This window comes from Daucus carota, chromosome 2 (assembly GCF_001625215.2).
Source record: "Daucus carota subsp. sativus chromosome 2, DH1 v3.0, whole genome shotgun sequence".
In the NCBI taxonomy this organism is placed as follows: Eukaryota; Viridiplantae; Streptophyta; class Magnoliopsida; order Apiales; family Apiaceae; genus Daucus; species Daucus carota.
The window spans coordinates 45,842,283-45,861,877 of record NC_030382.2 but is presented as its reverse complement, the minus strand read 5'-3'; the positions used below and the strand labels follow the sequence as shown (position 1 = coordinate 45,861,877).

Sequence of the window (19,595 nt, the reverse complement as noted above, 5' to 3'; positions counted from 1 at the left end):
TATTTTAGACGTCTGATAAATATTATTAACTGTAACGCAAATTGAAGTTCTTATAAATTTAATATTGGTATATATTTGTCAAATTAATATAGAATTATAATAGAAATTGTAAATTAAATTAATTTATTTTTAATTTTTTTGACAAAGTCTTGTAAGCTCCTTTTTATGAACCAACAATCTACAGTGATCTTATTCTCGTTGGAGTTTGCATTTTTCATGAAAGTGCTGTCACCACTTTTTCGTATTTATAATATTATTGTGAAGAGCACGGCAAGGTTAAATTAAATTTTATAACATGTGCTCCTTATTCATTTGAATTATGAAACATAGAGAATTTTCTTAGAGTGTTTTTTATAAATTAAATTGTTTGAGTTTTAAAATTTTAAAATGAATAATTTTGTTAACAATGTAATTCTGACGAGATAATCACTACATTACAAAATCATTATCAATATCAAAGTTTTTGGATAGTAGTAATAGTTATTATTTAATAAAAAAATTATATGATGATAATTGAATTAGAGTTGAAATTATTTGATTTTTAGAAATTAAAAATAAATAATTTCGTTGGCAATGTAATTATGTTGTTGGTATAATCATCACATAACAAAGGCTCATATGAAAATGTATTAATATGGTGTATTATTATTATTATTATTATTATTATTATTATTATTATTATTATTATTATTATTATTATTATTATTATTATTATTATTGGAAGAATATATGGTGATAATAGAATTTTGATATTTTGCTATCAATATGAAATCTTATTTATTTAAATTTTGATCTATGATAGATAATTTATAGTATTTTTTTGTAGATAAAATTAATTGAGTTTCAAAAATCAAAATGAATAGCTTTGTTGACAGTGTAATTTGTTGATATGATTATCGTTATATTACAAAATTTATAAGAGTATAATAATTATTATATTAAATAAAAAAATATATGATAATAATGAAATTAGAGTTGTTTTGTAAATTAAATTATTTGAATTTGTTTACTGACTGTAATTATGTTGGTGGAATAGTCATTGTATTACAAAAATCCTAATCATCACGAAAGTATTTTCATAATTATAAAATAACAATATTTATTATATAAAAAAATTACATGATAATAATCAAATTTTGATAGTTAGGTATTTGGTACTGTTCTTCCACTAAAGATGAATTTCACGTATTAATAAAAATTATATATATGAATAATATCGATTTGACTATTAATATAAATATAAAATTTTATTTATTTGAATTCTGAAATATGATAATAATGTTTTAGAGTTGTTTCATAAATTAAATTATTTGAGTTTAAAGAAATTAAAATAAGTAATTTGATTGGTGGTATAGCTGTTGCATTACAAAACCCTAACCACGGTAGAAGTCTTTTTTTTAATAGTATAATATTGACGTCTTTAATTATAAAATCCTAATCAATATCAAAGATAATTATAAAATCCTAACTGATTGAAGTCTTTAATTATAAAATCCTAATTAATATGAAAGTTTTTTCATAATAATATAATAAAATTATAAAATTCTAACCATATGTTAGTTTAATAATTATTGTTATCTACTAGTATTGTAGATAATCTTGTGCAACGGTAAAAAATTACATTGAATAAATATTAAAATTTTATTTTCTGTGTTATCATTTTGGTATTGAATATTTGGTATTGAATATTCTAATTAAGGTGGAGATGACTTGTTTGTTTGCTAAGGATTTAGATATTCAAAAAAAGATAAACTGGACATTGGCATCGAGGACCCGCTTTGTCTATGACTTGTTATTTTTTCTAGAAAAAGAAGATAATTGATCAGTGTGCACCCACGGATGCAGAGGTTTTTGTTGAGACTATTGAGCGTACTGATGGCTGCGAGTACAAGAAGACCAGCATTGAAGTAATCAAAAAAGAAGATTGCTAGTATTCTTATTTCATAATCATAGTATATCTGATAATTGTTTGAATTTAGTTTGTGCATTTTATGTTTGGTTTAATTTGCTCTTTGTCTTTTTCTTTTGTAAGAAAAGATCAAAGAAAAAATCACTACATGCGAAAGAACCAGTGAGGAGCTACTTTCTGATGGAAAAAAACACGGTCAATCCAAATTCAACAAAGAGAATTCCTCTAAATATGAGGAAAAACAACTTGAATTCCCTCTCAATGCTGCTCCTCAAGAGGACCATACTCCTACTGAACCCACAGAGGAAAGGCCCAACTTGGACTCTGATCCTGATACCGAAACTCAAGCTATACAGTTGGTCAAGTTTTCATCTAACAAGCTCATGTCTGAGCGGATCGTTCCCGCTTCATCTATTTTGGTACTGGAAGACCCTCTCTCTGTTTTTTCTTCTTTTGTCCTCTTTTTTCCTCTTTCTTTTTATTTGTTTAGATTGAAATTTGGTGTCTCTGAAAGTAAAAAGTAGAAAGATAGTTTGAAGAATAATTGTGATGGTCGTAAGGCAGAGTCCTAGACACTTCTAAAGTGGGTCTCCCAACCATACAACTTCAGTACTTTCATGTTCATTTACACTAGAACCCTCTTAAAATCTGAATTCTTGGTACAATCATCAATATTTCAGTCCTTAGGATACAATGCTAAAAATCAACATCATCCTTATGACTTATGATTTATGTAGTATCATCAACATGAATTTATGACTCCAGTGAACTCAAAAATATATATGTTCATAGTGATCAGAACTTGATCTACATGAAGATTCGTTGTAAATACATGCACGGAGCAAAGACAAGCTCACTTTATTCATAACACAAAGACACACACATGTTCTTGAATGATTTTATCTACATTTTATGACAAGTTAGACGCACAAAAAGTCCTTCCGTTGGCACAGGGAGAAAGTACAATTCTGTCTTTTCTTGTGGATTCACCTTCTCCAATTTGAACTTGGTAACAATGTTATAAATAAACACCAGAATTTCAAGACGAGCGTACTCTCTTCCTAGACACATTCTAGATCCTCCACCAAAAGGTACATAAGTAGTCGGAGCAGGCCCTTTCCCTTCGAATCTTAACGGATCAAATGTTTCTGGATCTGTAAAATATTTTGGATCCTTGTGTGTTGTATGCACTGTCCACAATGTCTTCAAAAAAAAATACAATAAATACCATTTTATGCTAACTGTGAAATTTTTTAATTTGTTGGTGATATATATGTAAAGAGCAATTTTCATTTTCTGTTACCTTCCATCCCTTGGGAATGCTGAAATCAGCATATGTAAAGTCATTAACAGCCTCTCTAAAGCCTCCGAGTGCTATGCAGGCGGTATGAACCTGAGAGTCTCACACACGACGTTCCACGAGTATCTCATCTTCTGAATATCTTCCCAAGTTAACGTCTCCCCTTGGGAATGCTGTTTTGATTTGGCTATTGTAGATTGTTCTGTTCAATCAATGTAACCTCGATCATCTTCTCAAAAAGTGAAGGCGAGGTGTTTTATAATACACAAAATAGATTAATACATATAAAAATACCTTTATACACCTCATCATAGATATGTGGAAGTTCCGAAAGATACTACTCTACGATCGACTTGAAGCAAATGTCGATATCATCCAGAGTGAGAATTCGCTTCTAGAGAGTTAAAGTATGATCCAGCAGCACAAGTAGCCTAGTACATGAAACTATCAAGTTACCAACTTTCTCAGCACTTTAAGATTTGTAAGATTTCATCAAGTAATGATATTTGCAAAATATGTTTTGCAAGATAACATGTTTTATAAGATATTTTATTTATAAATTATAAATGGACTCCAATTCTGCCAAGTATATTTAAGTTTCCTCTGTGGTAAAGACTACCAAAGTTACCTTTTACAAGATTACCAGATTTAGACAAATAGATTGAACACTACAGATATTTCTTAAAATATGCCATCTGCGTTTGTAGTCCAACGGTTAGGATAATTGCCTTCCAAGCAATAGACCCGGGTTCGACTCCCGGCAAACGCATCACTTTTTTTGTTGTACTTTCCGAATTGCATGAGCGGGTTTTAATTTGGTATTACATTAGTAAGATTTAATTCATGCTATTAGTTCAGTTTCAGTCAAAGCTACAGCATTTGCGGAATCCACATTTCAATATAACAACACATTTACATGGCCCATGGCTTATATGATCATTTTTGTAGCAAGTATGCAGAAAAACGAGACAATAATCATCTTGGATGAGTCCCTACTTTGATACTCTTGTTTTATCATTGTAAAGAAGCTAAAACTAGAATAGTAGCAAAACCATATCAACAGACTCAAGACTTATGCTTTGATGTTCTTCTCTGCTAGAAAAGTTGAGTCACTAATCACTTTGTGTTCCAAGTATCTCACAGAGACCACAACTGATTGGTGCAAGGGAGAATACTCCTGTTTCAAAAGTTTTTTGCTTGATATCCTTGACAGAGAACACGAGTTCATTGTTTGGAGCTCAAGTGTCATGATATTCTACCAAAAGGGGACTCGGATGCATGATCATGCACCAACCAGAGGCCATATTCTTTAAATCGCTTTATCTTCTTATCAAAGCCAACAAAATAATTGTTATGAATAAGGACCTGCTTTCCCTTGGTTTCCTGCACCCAGTCAGGGTTCTTGAAGTATAAACCTCCAGTTGGGAATGCTGTTTGTGGGAGCAAATACAGGTCCACCTGAAATAGTTGGTCAGTTGTTACTACTTCGACATTGTAGGACCATTACCCGAGAGCTTTGGATCTAATATATCAGATATATACAACAAATTATTGAGCTAATTGTCTCATACTGACAAGTAGCCACAATATAGGGCCTTAGCCAGTTCTGCACTTAATAAATGGGATCCTTGAGACATAGTTGAGATGCCTAATAAATGGGATCCTTGAGACATAGGACACCACAGCCCTCTCAGGAATTATTATTGAAGTAAGGAGGAAGACGAGAATAAAAATGAAGCAGAAGGAATGAAGTTTCATTGCAATTGTTTTTGTACTTCAATGAAAATAAAAAAACAAAATATATCGCTGCGTTGTCAATTGTAGAATATACAGGAGTACATTGTCATTGTACATCATCTGAGATTAGTCTAGTAACGAAGATTGTACATAATTCTGCTCATTTCACTTGGACAAAGGTTAAGTCCTCCAGATATTCACTAAGCTCAACTGAGAATGGATCAGGTGGGGTAGAAAGTGATAATTTGAGGAATTCCCCAGATATACAATTGTAGAAATCGTGTAGCTCACATATCACAAGTCTTTATGTCTTCAGTTTCTTCCCCTTCTGTTTAACAAAGAAAGCTGAAAGCACGCTCTTGCTACGAACAGGGGTCCGAACAATTGCACGTTTTGTGGGTTCATCAAACGATCGGAATGCTGTCATGGGTTTAGTGCTATCTAGAGGATCCTGCAAAAGAAAGTTTGAATTAATTTAATAGGATCAGGCGTTTTAAGAATGAATATGTCAAATTCAGGTAGGCAGATGCCAAAATGACTATAAGTACTAGTTGACATGGTAAAGCTATGACCACTATATGTAAAATGCGACCTAAGTTTGGGATAGATCCACAATCATAAAGGCAAACATTACAACTGACACATTGCTAAAGCCTAAACTCATGCAACTAAAACACGTAGCTACTCTAATTTGCAAATGGTACATTCAGGAAAATGTAAGGCATGTCTTAAGTTGCTGAATTGAACTTACCCGTGTGACACCCAATGTATGCATAGCTGCAGCTGAAGCAGGCCCTATTTTAGGCAAGTGAATATTAGCTGCGGAAGACTTTGTCCGGCCAGCCTCATCTGTATATGGAAGAAATACTATGAACAAATCAAAGCACTGTCACTTGCACGGTTGTACTATATATATTATGCATACCTACTAAATTAAATGCCCCGGAACTTATGCCAGAAGTTCTCAAATCCTCAGTGCTGCACAGATAACAAGCAGCCAATATATTCAAGTTGTCTTGAAAGCAATTTTGCATTCATTAATTAATTACTTCAACATGCGCAACTTACTTTACTGATGACCGTGGGGTGCCTTTCAGGGTAGACTTGGTTTCTGATGCTAAATGCCATGACAAAGTGTTAGGTGGTGGGGTCCCTAAGTTCAGTTGAGAGATTAGAGATGCAATTTGTTATATGTATATATTCTAACCCTGGAATGAATAGGCACCAAGCATTTATGTCTAGAAAAAGACTATACCTGAAGCAAACCGAGGTTTTGATTGGAGAGTTTGCCTAGCATCAGCTGGAATTTGTGGGCTAAAGTGGACCTTTTTGTTGACAGTATCTGGCATAGGAAGTAAAAGAAAAATGAGAAACATTATAATGGATATCATCCATGATCATCTATCACAAGATTAATTCAGCTTCTAGTAATTCTTACTTGGCAATATGTAGTGCTTGTGATGCCTGGGAATGATAGCTAGTAACTGTTGCTGCCTTAAGCCCTCATTATCAGTATAAGTTTGGCATGTCAAAAGTTGCTTTCATAAAAAAGGATATGAATTTCAGCCTCTGCCAGTATGAATGTATGATAATTTATTTTGACAGTAATATAATTAGCATTGCAGCACCAATACCTGATCTAAACATGAAAGTTTAAGTTCCACTGTTGAGACCTCTGACTTTTGCTGGTCAAGTAAATCCGTCAGTTTGTAAGCAACAGTGCCCAGGTGGTCAACTGCATTCACAAGAGCCCGTACAGTGTAATCTTTCAGGTTATCCAGTACCCTGTTTCATAATTATTATTATTACAATATGTCGAGGATTGATTTATTTCACATTTCTATGGCTGGAATGATAATGATGATAGGATTATCAAGGATAAACATGTTTGCTAATCTAGTTTCTGATATATATACAGCATCATGTAAAGTGAACCAACAAGGTAGTATAAAAAGCCAGCCGTTTCATACCTACATGCAATATATTTAAAGCTCAAAAAGGTTGATGGTGAAAGATATCAAGTCTTAATACAGTCCAGAGATTTTTAATTCGCAAACTTATAAGTAGTCTCTGCCTTACATTTGTTTTTGTTCACTGTGAAGGTAAGACTTCTCACAATATTCTGCAGCCGAATAAAGTTGAGGCCTTAAGTTCTTGAGTTCCTGTGAATGAATCCCATAAGCAAGTAAATATATATTAATTTACTGTCAAATGAATTCATTGACTACTCTTTTGTGATAAATTAGTAAATATCGAACATTACATAACTTTGAGTAGAGTTGAAGTGTTGCATGCACTGATACTTTTAACCAAGGTTTAAGAAACATAATACTGATGATACTTCTATATGCGTGAATGGAACATAAGATTAGCAATGATATTTGTAATTCATCCAATACTTGTTAACACGTACAAACATTTCCAAAGATAGAAGTTATCAGCATTAATGTATTTCAGTTAAAGCCAATATCTTCAAAGCAGCTAAAGCAAACAGAAACAGATGATAGCCTTGCTTCAGAATAAATTATTGCAATTTTTATAGAAATTCTGAAGTATTCAATTGTATAGTTGCTTCAAATAGATGAAGGTAGAAGAATTGTATGTGAACTTGTATTAGATACATGATAATTTTCTAAAAAGACCAATCAGACGCATACCCTAGTACTCCCTTAAAGGTTAGAGCAAGTCCAACTGTTTCCTAACTCATTCCTGAACTTAAATATAAATTGATAGATCCTAGTAACTTGGAATATAACTAGGTATTTTCATCTCCAACAATGTTCCTTGTTCTTATTCCTTATTTAATATTTTATTGTTAAAAGTATTTTCTATCAATGAGAGAGGGAGTGAGTTAGTGAAAATAAGGTAGGATAATCTTAGGAGAAGAGAGAGGTCCCTTAAAAGTAAGTAATAAGTAAGAGGCTAAGAGCATCTCCAATAGCTTAGCTATTTGATGTCCTAAACTATAATTTTGAGGAATATGCTACAATAATCCACTCCAACACAGTTCTAGTCATTATCCACTTTTCATTCCTCATAAATAGGTCATGGCTAACACATTCCTCATCTGATTTTTAATGATTAAATATTCACTTATCACCTATTGCACACTCTTTCCCACATTTTTTACATTATTTTTTTGCTAATAGATTTTGAATTTAATACTCTAATAATAATGAGAAACATTACTGCTCATTCAATATAGAGTCCCCACTTTTTAGAAATTGAATTGTTTAATATATATTCAGGAACCTCGCTTAAATTGAATTGTTTATTATATATTCAGGAACCTCACTAGGACCACAATGTCGGAGTGAGGTTCCCTAAATATATAATAAAAAGTTCAATTTCTAAATAAAAGCAGTCATAATTTCCTTGAGTAGATACTAATTGCATTTATACTAATCGCATTGAGTAGACGTCCTCATATCCATTTATACAAGCTCGACTCATTCTCTAATAGATATCTTGATATCTTGATTTTAAGCACAAAACATATTCAGGTAAACATTACAAGTAGTTTGCCGATATGGACTTAATAGAGAGCGATCTAGCCAAGTAAATTCACAAAACAATGCCAATGATCTTGACACCTCAGTGCAATAACAAACTACAATAGTGGCATATCAAGTCACACATACACAACAAAGTCATCCTTCCGGAAATTAGGCATAATCAAGCAAACCAAAGCACAACTAGTAAACGATAGCGAAGCTATCATATAAAACGAATCAGGCAGATCTGAGCGAAACAAAAATGAGAGGGGGGGGGGGGGGGAGAGAGAGAGAGAGGGAGAGGGAGAGAGAGAGAGAGACCTGCAAAGCTTTGACGAAGCTCTTACTATGCTCCATGGAGACTTCATCATACGTCAAAGGGTGATTATCAGAGCGTGATTGGTGATCCATCAAAAACAGATCAATCAAAACCACAAAACAAACCCTAACGATCTATAACAACTTACAACAATTGAAATCACTAGCAACAAGTATGATTATGAAATAAGAGATACAATCTAAATGATGCGCATATATGGACTTTAGAGTCAAGTAAAAGATTACGGAGTGTTGGTAAATGAAAGGAATGGAATAGCGGAAGATGAAAGAGAAATACAACGAGAGAATGAGTGAAATCGAAGAAAACTCGAGAATTACAGCTCCGCTGACAACAGTAAAAAAAAGATTGGGGGTAATGAGTGTATGGTGAGTGAAATTTTGTAAAATTGAGAGTACGAGTAATAAGTGGGATGGGAATTCAGATTCGTGTGCTTCTCATGACAGAGTGGAGTTGGTTGTGTTGTGACAGCATTTAAACTAACCGCAGCTGTCCTTTTGCTTGCTCCACCCAAATTTATTTCGCTCATGTCTTGACTCTGCCATTTTGTTTACTAAATCCGTCATAATATCGTATCTGTATATTACAATAAATTAGAGATTTTAATATTAATATTTATTAGTTAGTAGATTAAAATTACTTCAGTTCTTTTTAAATTAAATTATTTTCATGTATATAGTAAACATGCAAATTATTACATACTCCCTCCGTCCCCCTCAATTGTTTACATAGGAGGGGGACACGGAGACCAAGACAATGTATGGAAAATGAGTAAAGTTAGATGAAAAGTGGGTAAAGTGGTGGGACCTACCAATATTTAATAATAGATTTGAGATAGTGGAGGGAAGTAGTGGGTGTAATAGTAGTTTTTATTGTTAAATATGAGATAGTAGGGGAAGATAGTGGGTGTAATGATGAGAAAAATTTATTATTTATAGTAATGTAAAGAAATGAGAGGGACATCCCAAAATAGTAAGTGTAAATAAATGAGAGGGACAGAGGGAGTATCTGATAATTTTAGTTAAAGAATTAACTTCATTCTTGCTAATTACCCAATGTCTTGATAAAAAAATATGTAAACAAACCGTTATTTATCTATCATATTAATTATTATCATGTCCGAATAATTTTTAAAGTAACAATCACTGCCAAACTGTATACAAAATATGTTATAAAATAATGTGGCATCGTAATACGACTATTTATAAATTTTTTTGATGGGGAAGATTAATATATACGCAATGGTTCATTATTATTATCAAAATTATTTCAATTAAAAAATTACATTCTATCATTTCGTACTCATTTATAATCCTAATTGGTACCTTTGATATTTTCCTAATTTTTAATCAGAGAAAATTTATGAATTTATGGCTTTCGTTTTAACGGATTCTGATGATGAATACGTTTGAAACTAAAAAAAATGTTTATGCATCTTCTATTATCTATTATCTATACTATACTATAATATAATAAGCCAACATAGGTTTAATTTGTAGTCGTACACAATTTTGGTTTGGTCATCTTCTTTATAACTACAAGTCGATCACATGTAGACTTCTCTTGCTCTTACAATATTAAAGAGTTTTATACTGTTCAAATTACAAACACTTGTGATGTAATACAAGATAAAAAAAACTCCTCCATTATTCGTTTAAATATAATTTATATATTATTTATATACAATATTATAATAAACTGATATTGGTATAATTTGTAATGTAATCAGTTGGTAAATATAATCTGGTTAAAATCTAATTCATTAATACTAAAATATAAATAAAATGATGTTAAAATTTAAATTATAATTAATAAATTACGAATTCTATACTCGCCCGTGCTTCGCACGGGTTAAAGGTTAGTATTAATAATAACCCAACATAGGGCATGTGAGCAAGTAAATTGTGAGACTTCTTATTCGTGCAAAAAGATAGATTTATCTTTTTTACTAATATTTGTTAAAAATTTGTAGTTTTGTAGAATCGAACATCTACTAGCATCCACTTCTTTTACACCACTATGCTAACTTGTCATTTGCATTATAATATCATACATATAATATGTGTGTGTCGTGCGAACAAAAAAATATTTCATATTTTTATTTTTTATTCTAGCTTTAATAATATACTCGCCTATAAAATGTGCGATGCACGTGTGTATAATAATACTTAATATTTTTCTTAAATGTGTTTGAATTAATAATTTATTGTGATATGTTGTTGTCGGGATTCAAAACTTGAACCTTTTGTAGCATGGATGGAGAACTATGAAAATTCAAGCCAAATAAAATTGTTCAAACGAGTAAAATTCTTAAAACTGATGTAAAAAATAGCATGCATAATTTGTTAAGAACACAATAATATTAGAAAGTTAGACCGATAGTCATGACGATAAATTAACTAAATATTTATAAAATATATATGTCAACAATCATTTTAAATTCTATAATATTAAACTAGTCGCATCAAATAATAGCCGAACAAATAATAGCCGAACATGGGGCATATGAGCAAGTAAATTCACGAGACTTTTTATTCGTGTCAAAAGATAGATTTATCTTTTTGTCTGATATTTATTAAAAAATTTGTGGTTTTGTAGAAAAATTTGAGTGCATCGAAATACTAGAAACTGGTCGCATCTAATTTTTTGAAAAAATTAATGTACTTATAAATCGAAATACTATAAAATGTACCCGTGCCTTACACGGTTTTTAGGGCTAGTTTTGAGTAAAGTTCTGAAGAGGCAAGTGTTGAAATCAGCTTGCTACTTTTCCTTGCTATTACAGAATAAGTTATAAACCAAAATTTTAAAGCAAGAAATCAAGTACGGAGCAGAAAAATGAAAGCTAAAATCAAGGCTCCAAAGTAAAAATGTTTGCGATACAATAATTCCCTAAATTCTTACTCCAATAAATATGCCATGGCCAGTCGCAGATCACATGGTATTACTGGATATGGCACGTGCCACCCGGACATCATAATATACAAAACGAAAGAGATAAGTTTGTATATGTACATCATTGCTTCAGCCTGCAGTGCATATTCATCGAGATGTCGAATAATTACACGGTGCAGGGACGAAGTTACATAGCGTCCACAAGGGCCATGGCCTCTCTAGAATTTTTATAGTATTGTAATTTTTATTATATAATTTTGAAAAAAATTATATTTTATTTATATATTTATATAAATATAAATATTTGGCCCCCCTCAAAAAATATTTGTTTGCTTCTAAGAAATATTTAACATTTTAAAATAAAGTTTTAATTCTTAGATTTTTCTAATTTATTGTATTAAACCAAATTAAAAAATAAAAATAAACAAAAATATGGATATATATACAATTATACTATTTAAAAAAATCGTAAAATGTGATATGTGATAAATATAAATGTCAATATGGTTCTTCTTTAAAAATAAGAATCTTTGGTGGAGGTCTTATTCAAGAAACTTATAATTCACTTCACTTTTTCATTTTCATAGAATAGTTAGTCCTCGTGCATTATCAATTTATTATTTAATATTAATATTGATCTACTCATCTTCAATTTAAATTTCATCATCCAGGTAATATTTTTACTTATTTAAATTATAACTTGTCATCTTCTAAATAAGCATAATATATTTTTTTTAAGTATAATAAACATTTTTTTTTGAAAAGGAGTAAATATAATAAACATAATATTTAATTTTTGAGATATTGTCAAAATACAATTTCATTTAATGTGTGTTACTTGCTAATTAAAGATTACTGTATAACTTAGAGTTATTATGATGAGTTTCCTGATCATTTTATACTTATATATATTTAACGAGAAATAGCTAAATATTTTTGTTGACACAATTATAAATTTGATTTCCTGATTTAAAAGAACGCAAGCTCTACTATAATTTTTTAAATAGTATTTTTGTATTTATTTTATAATGAATATTTTACAGTGCTGATGAAAAATTTTACTGTATCGAAGAATTTTTTTTTGACCCCCTTACAGATGTTTGCTGGTTTCGTCCATGATTACATGTATCGTATATTCTACATAGAAGTAATAAAAAAAATGTTATTTTCATGATTTCATAATAGCAACTTTAAATTAAAAAAAAGGAAAAGTTGCTTCAAATTAGTTGCTGTCCATTTAAATTTTCAATATTACCTTTTAAGAGCTATTCATTAGTTTTTGTTTCCAAAACTAAATTTATATCATGCAATTATTTTAATATTTAACTTTTATTTTATAATTTCAAAACTAATTTTACACTACAAACAATTATTAGATTAAAGTAGTCGATGCAATAATATGAATGTAAATATAATTTAATTATTAATGTTGGAACTATTGAAGAGAAATTCTCAATAGTGTTCTTGTGCTTTTGAGTTGTTTAAGTGATATCATTTCGTATTTCTAATATATAAGTGATATTTTTGTATTTATGTTTAATGATCTTCTTTGTGTAATGGAGTTTTTACCCGACCAGATATTTTTGAAGAACAAGACAAATATCAACAAATGGATTCAATTATAATAATCAAACGCAACACTTTGAACAAGGAAATATTCAAAGAGCGAGTCTAGTGTCAGGCCTTCAATGGTGGCCTAACGGAGACTTATTAGTTGGTAATTGTGGAAAACCATGGCTCTGTATAGCACTATTAAGAGTAATTAATCAACAACTAAGAGCAACAATTTAGTCTACTGATATTGACAAGCAACATGCAACACCTTGGACTAAGATAGTCCATTCAGTCTGTCAAGATTCATAAATCACCTTGCTCATTATATTAAGTAGAGTTTCTAGTTTCAAACGTTAGAAAAAATATATGCATTCTTACCCAGCTTGAAATCGCAAGTGCCATCAAATCCGCCACGGCTATGCCATGGAACTCCTGGGATCCCAAGATGAGAAAGAAGTTTGAAAAAATAAAAATAGAACATAATGCAACCTAAAATAGTTTAAAGAACAAAAGAGTTACAAAAAATCCTGATACAAAAGTTGAGTTTCTCATCCAAACTGATGGGTTGGTGTAAACATGATCACATATAACCCATCAACCATGAGTGTTGACTGCTTCCCAGAGCAAACCACGAGCCTGAAAGGCTGCAGTCTTAAGAGTCTTGAGCGTCGCTACATTGGCCTCAAAGAAAGACAAGCTTCTGTAAGGAAGATTGTGCTTCTTGCAAAGGTCTTGCACGATAGGAGAAATGCTCCTCAAATGAGTTCGAGGCAACCTGGGAAACAAATGGTGCTCGAGCTGAAACTGCAAACCACCATAGAACCAATCCATCCATGGATAGCACGCAATGTCTATCGTCCCTCCGGCTTGTTTCTCAAACCAATTGTTCCCCGTAGGAGGTCCCACATAAACATCTGCCGCAAAATGGTTCAAGGTGAACTGAACATGTTGAATAGCACAGACACAGAAGCTTACCAGCACAAACAACACCCTTTCGGTCCAATTGGGTAAGCAAGAAACAAGCAGAGGAAACCATGTCCAGAAAACAATGGTCCCAATTATGTTAAGAGCCCTGTCTGGTATTCTCCTCTTGGAGCACAATAGTAACAATGTTTGCAGATAAAGGTTGACTCTCGCCACACACATGACCGGGTAGTATGACAAGTGTTGGTAGCTCACGAAGAATTTAGCTACTGGATCAAACGTCAGTTTCCTATTGTAAAATTTTGATGTCAACGACTGGAAGAAACTGTCTGACACTGCTAGCATGGGCAAGTGCTGAAGGTCGGGATCATAGTCGAGGCTATTGCAAGCTATGTGATGAGCGTTATGAGTCCATTTCCACCAAGCAATGCTGATTCCAGTAATACAATTGCCAATAATAATACCAGCAACTTTGTTCCATCCACGACTTGACATTGCTTGATAGTGTCCAGCATCATGACCCATATAAGCCACTTGAATCCAAGTGAATCCCAACAATGCTCCAGATAACATATGAACTGAGAATTTGTCTGAAGCCAATACACCATATACACATGCTGAAAGCAACAAAGCTACAAAACAAATTGAGTAGATTACGATATGCCCTTTCTTTTCAAACATTCCAGCTTTTGCAAACTCGGCAGCAAGTTTTCTATAATCCTTCGATACATCTGAAACTTCATAGTCTGCGAGGTGATACCCAGTAAAGAATTTGTCAAGATATTTCCAAGCAGAACCGGGATGGAAAGCAATGAATGCATCTGTCACGTCCTGTCCAGCCAAATTTAAGAGTGGGATATCCCCACCTGGGTGTTCCTTAGCCCATTCAGTGACATTGTAAACCTTTCCCTGAATAGAAATCCACAGATCTTCACGCTTGTTATGTTTCCCAAGCTCTTCACTTGTAATATACTTCTTAGAAGTAACCATTGAGCTGATAGCTGAAGAGAATAAATCACAGGCACGTCAGTATCCATCACAAAATCAATCAAGATGTACAAACTATACTTATATCAACAATTACACATTACAAAGAAGATGCAACAATCTTCAAGAATTCTTAACAAAGATTACATAACAAAAATGGTTGTGCTAGGCAGATATAACAATTACTTTGTTGATCACAACCACAGTTATTTCTTTACTTTTTGATATATCTGAAATCACGGACACTATAATACAATTAAGTAGCTAACCCCATAAATTACTTGTTAATTTGCTTCATTAAGTTGGATTAGTACTGAACACTTAATTTCATTTGTTTAGGTGGGTGGAGGGACCTCAATTGTATATATTGATTAATAATATAACAATACACCTTTTAAATCAACTATTCTGACTTTTCCCCTTAGCACTTAGTATAGAATTACATAGCCCATTTTTCTATCATGAGATTTAAAAATCAATATGTTTCTTCTGGGTATTCCTATAATTGTCGAACAACTACTAACATCTGTCACCAGCCTAGAATTGGGAAAGGAAATAAGACGGCACTTTTCAGAACAATATATATTCACAAAAAATCTGTCAAGGTACAGTAAATAGATTAAAAAAAGAGCTAACGAAAAGACTTATTATAAATTTTATAATTGTTAGTCACCGAATCATGACATACTCAAACAAAGAATTAACGAAACCAGAAACCCATCAGGCCAGAAATTTCTTCTTAAATTATCAAAACCAGCAAGATGAGGTAGGCTTCACATCAACTAAACCCAAATCCAAAAACTGATATCCCTCACCCTCACAAGATATCGAAAAGAAAATTTGAAATCTATGAACCCATACCACCCTGACCCAACAGAAGTTTATAAAGTCAATTAGTTAATAATATAATGATCCTTTTCATTGAAACAAAAAGCTACAAACGTTCAGTATGCTAACATTCAACGCAAAAATAACAAATAAATAAAAATTGTCAAAACTTTGAGCCATAAAGATGAAATAAAACATTAAAAAAAACAGAAAAGATTTATTCATAGCAAAAACTACAGCAAAATACTTTTTACATAGAACACATCAAAATTCACAATTCAGATCTCAAATCAAGCCAATACACATAGCACAGAAAGATTCAAACATTAATGATCAAGTTTACGAAAATCAGGAATAACTGACACCAAATCTTACTAATGTATATCACATCAACACAAAGATACTTACATTCCACATTCATATACATACATATTGAAAGAATCTGGACTTCTGTATATTATATTGATAGAACAGCATATCAAACCTCAGAAATTCTCCAAAACAAGAAAACCCCATCATCAAAAATCCCCAAAGACACAATCTTTATCATCCCATCAACACAAAACCCCCAAAAAACACATCACATTATGTAATTATACAAAAAAGAGAGACCCATTAATCAAGAACTGAGAAAACTAACCTCCAGCGAGCGGCAGAGTAGCAGAAATCGTCATCAAGAAATTAAAATCTGACGAAATAAAATCTTGCTGAAAAAGAAGAAACAGATTTTAACCCAGATAACAAAATGCTAAAGATCTGAAATTCCAAGAAAACTAAACAAAAAAGAACACAGCTTTTTAATTATAAAATAACCAAGAAAATTTTCGGTGGTATTGTAGAGAGGAAACAATGTGTGATTGTGTTTGTATATGAATGAGAGGTGGCGTGGTTTGTATATGTATAACAATTGTAATTCAAGCATCTATTTTTACCATTTTAATTTGTTTAAAATATCTTTTATTTCTGTAAATGGGGAGGTGGTGTGTACTGTCTGTTGTTATTGTCGTTGATATCTTTTTGAAGCGCGTTTTAACCGTTTGATGAGACCGAGATTTATTCGGTTCTGGGATAGAGTAAACTCACCTCAAACTCGGTCTTCTTGTTGTTCGGAACTGCGTCCACTAAAGATTTTCAGTTTCGGTGGGGAAGTAAGTGCAAGTTAATTGAATCTCACGTACTGAAATAATTAAAGCATTTATTTCAGATTTTGTCTTTATATCGAAACTAGCATTTTACCCGTGCTACGCACCGAATGGTTATTTTTATAAAATAAAAATAAGTTTGTATACTTACAAATTCAAGTACATATTGTTTTATCATTTATATAATTTTATTACATAATATAGGTATAAATTTTTAAGAAAAATAATATTATTTCTTAAATACTCTGCTCAACACCCTCATATTATATGAAATGAAATAATCATATTTTCTTTTCAATCAAATATTATATAAGGATCGACTATCGTTTAGAGATCATGGAATGCGAATGCAATCCCTGCTCCCGGTTTCGGATCCAAAATCTGAATTATCTCAATTTCATACTGAATCCTGAATTTGCACCGATGTTGATCTAAACTAATTTGTTTTTATAATATGAGATATTGAAAACTAATATGAGAAAAAAAATGTACATATAAAATTATATTATCGTCAACAATTATGTAATATTTATGTATGAATTTTTTTATAGTATATATGAGTAGGGGTGAACACGGGTTGGGTTGGCCGGGTTGAGGGCAAAAATTCAACCCAACCCAATTTAATCGGGTTATAAAAATTCGAACCCGTTAACCCTCAAAAATATTTCCAACCCAACCCTATTATTCATACGTCGGGTTGGGTTGGGTAGGGTCGGGTTTATCGGGTTTTATCCTGTCAAAATTAAAAACTAACAAACACAATTTGTATGTAGCTTAGTAGTTTAAATAGACTACACATTGCAGAAACACATTGCAACATTTCAAAATTCTGGACTCAATCCCAGTCCCAGAGACATAGATGCACTAGTAATAAATTGCAGCATTTGCTTTTCAACTCCATCACTCTCTGTTATGGTGATTAACAAGTACAAAATAGACAAACAGATTTAAACTACTAAGCTACATACAGATTGTGGTTAAATAGACAAACACCTTGCATTTGCATAATAATCTAAGGATGGTTACGAACTATTATTAATAAATTTATGAATATTTACAGAGAAATTAACATAATAACAAGCTATGAACTAGAAGCATGGAGAAATGATTTAGGTCAGATGCTAATGGGCTAGGCTGCAATACTTTGATAAACTGTTATAATTTTAATAGTGGACTACTGGACTATGTTATTTTAAACGGGTTGGGTTGGGTTGGGTGGGGGTTAAAAAATTAAAAACCCTGACCCAACCCAATTTATTCGGGTTAATAAAAAACGAACCCAATTACTTCTCGGTTTGGAATGATTCGGTTTGGTCGGCCGAAATAAGGTGCGGGTTGGGTCGGTTTTGCGGGTTAAACGGTTTTTTGTTCACCCCTATATATGAGGATTGGGGAGGCAGTTAGTAAACAGGGAAGGGAGCTGGGCGAGTAATTTGAGGGCCATAAATTTTTTCAATTTTCCGTATTAAATAAATTAATGTCAGATTAAGGTCGATTGGGTCGGGTGGATGCATCCCCTGATATCAGTCATTATTATTATAATATATAATTTAACTAATTTGTACGCAAAAATTCATTTATATCCGCATGATTAGTTTTCGTTGCCATAGTTTAGAAAATTTGTATGCACTTAACTTATTTACGAAGTAATATAAATTATTAAATTCAATGGAGCATGCCTTAAAGGTATAAATTTGTAACAAAATCACTCATGTAAATAAGATTTTATGAATTTAAGAAGATAAATATATTTTATTTTTATATCTATTTTAATCACGAACATAATGAAAATTTTGTCCTAATAAATTGTAAAGTCATTGTGAGATTTCTATATTGGTCGTTCTGTATGTTAACTTGTGTTTATTTTATATTATTTTTCTCATTATAATTATAAATTTACACTTATAAAAACGATGTTTATATTAGAGGGTGAATATCCAATATAACTCATTTTCTGCGCATATTGTCCATAATGATCACCCACACTAAAATGGACCAAAATAACCACAAAGAGTCGCATTCTCTGAATGCGAATACTGAGTGCGGATCTAGTTAATGCGCATGCTTTGGCTGATTTTGTGCATGAGCATCAATCGTGTGAGGATTAGACTAAATTTTGAATCTGCTTGCAAGTTACGCATATATAGTATGCGTGACCAACAAACACGCATAGTCAGAATGCGTGTCATTTTTTTTTGTTCGCTTTTGAAAACACATATATGATCATACATACAGCATCACGGAGTCCAAAGCTATTTTGGATATGAAGAAATATGCATGGGTTGTCTTTATTTGGATCAGAAGTACCCCGTAGTGGTTAAATCACTTGATTCATATACGCGCATCCTTTGAATGCGCCACTGATTGGTTAAAAGAGGCATCAAAAAGGCATCAAACTCGACGTTTGTTATTTTGGGCATGCATTACATAAATATTAGTTATTTAGTGCATTTTCACTATATTAGATGAGTATGAATTTAATTTTATA

General features: G+C 31.9%; 2 protein-coding genes and 1 non-coding gene across 3 annotated transcripts; 1 reads left to right on the top strand and 2 right to left on the bottom strand.

Moving 5' to 3' along the window:
- Window positions 1-3,906: 3,906 nt before the first annotated feature.
- TRNAG-UCC (transfer RNA glycine (anticodon UCC)) lies at window positions 3,907-3,978 on the top strand. Its single transcript has one exon. It is a non-coding gene; the product is annotated as a tRNA-Gly (tRNA).
- Window positions 3,979-4,942: 964 nt separating this feature from the next.
- LOC108206106 (protein ABIL1) lies at window positions 4,943-9,221 on the bottom strand. Its single transcript, XM_017376297.2, has 9 exons — window positions 8,762-9,221; window positions 7,026-7,108; window positions 6,581-6,731; window positions 6,385-6,484; window positions 6,202-6,288; window positions 6,015-6,099; window positions 5,872-5,924; window positions 5,698-5,795; window positions 4,943-5,397 (listed from the first exon to the last, which is right to left on the bottom strand). Exons 1-9 carry the CDS (start codon window positions 8,849-8,851, stop codon window positions 5,251-5,253), a joined length of 894 nt encoding a protein of 297 aa, XP_017231786.1. The 5' UTR covers window positions 8,852-9,221; the 3' UTR covers window positions 4,943-5,250.
- Window positions 9,222-13,699: 4,478 nt separating this feature from the next.
- Window positions 13,700-17,183, bottom strand: LOC108205587 (delta(8)-fatty-acid desaturase). The gene is made up of 3 exons (XM_017375543.2): window positions 17,049-17,183; window positions 16,606-16,672; window positions 13,700-15,151 (listed from the first exon to the last, which is right to left on the bottom strand). The coding sequence occupies exons 2-3, from the start codon at window positions 16,637-16,639 to the stop codon at window positions 13,821-13,823; spliced, it is 1,365 nt and encodes a 454-aa protein (XP_017231032.1). The 5' UTR covers window positions 16,640-16,672; window positions 17,049-17,183; the 3' UTR covers window positions 13,700-13,820.
- Between the last annotated feature and the right edge of the window lie 2,412 nt (window positions 17,184-19,595).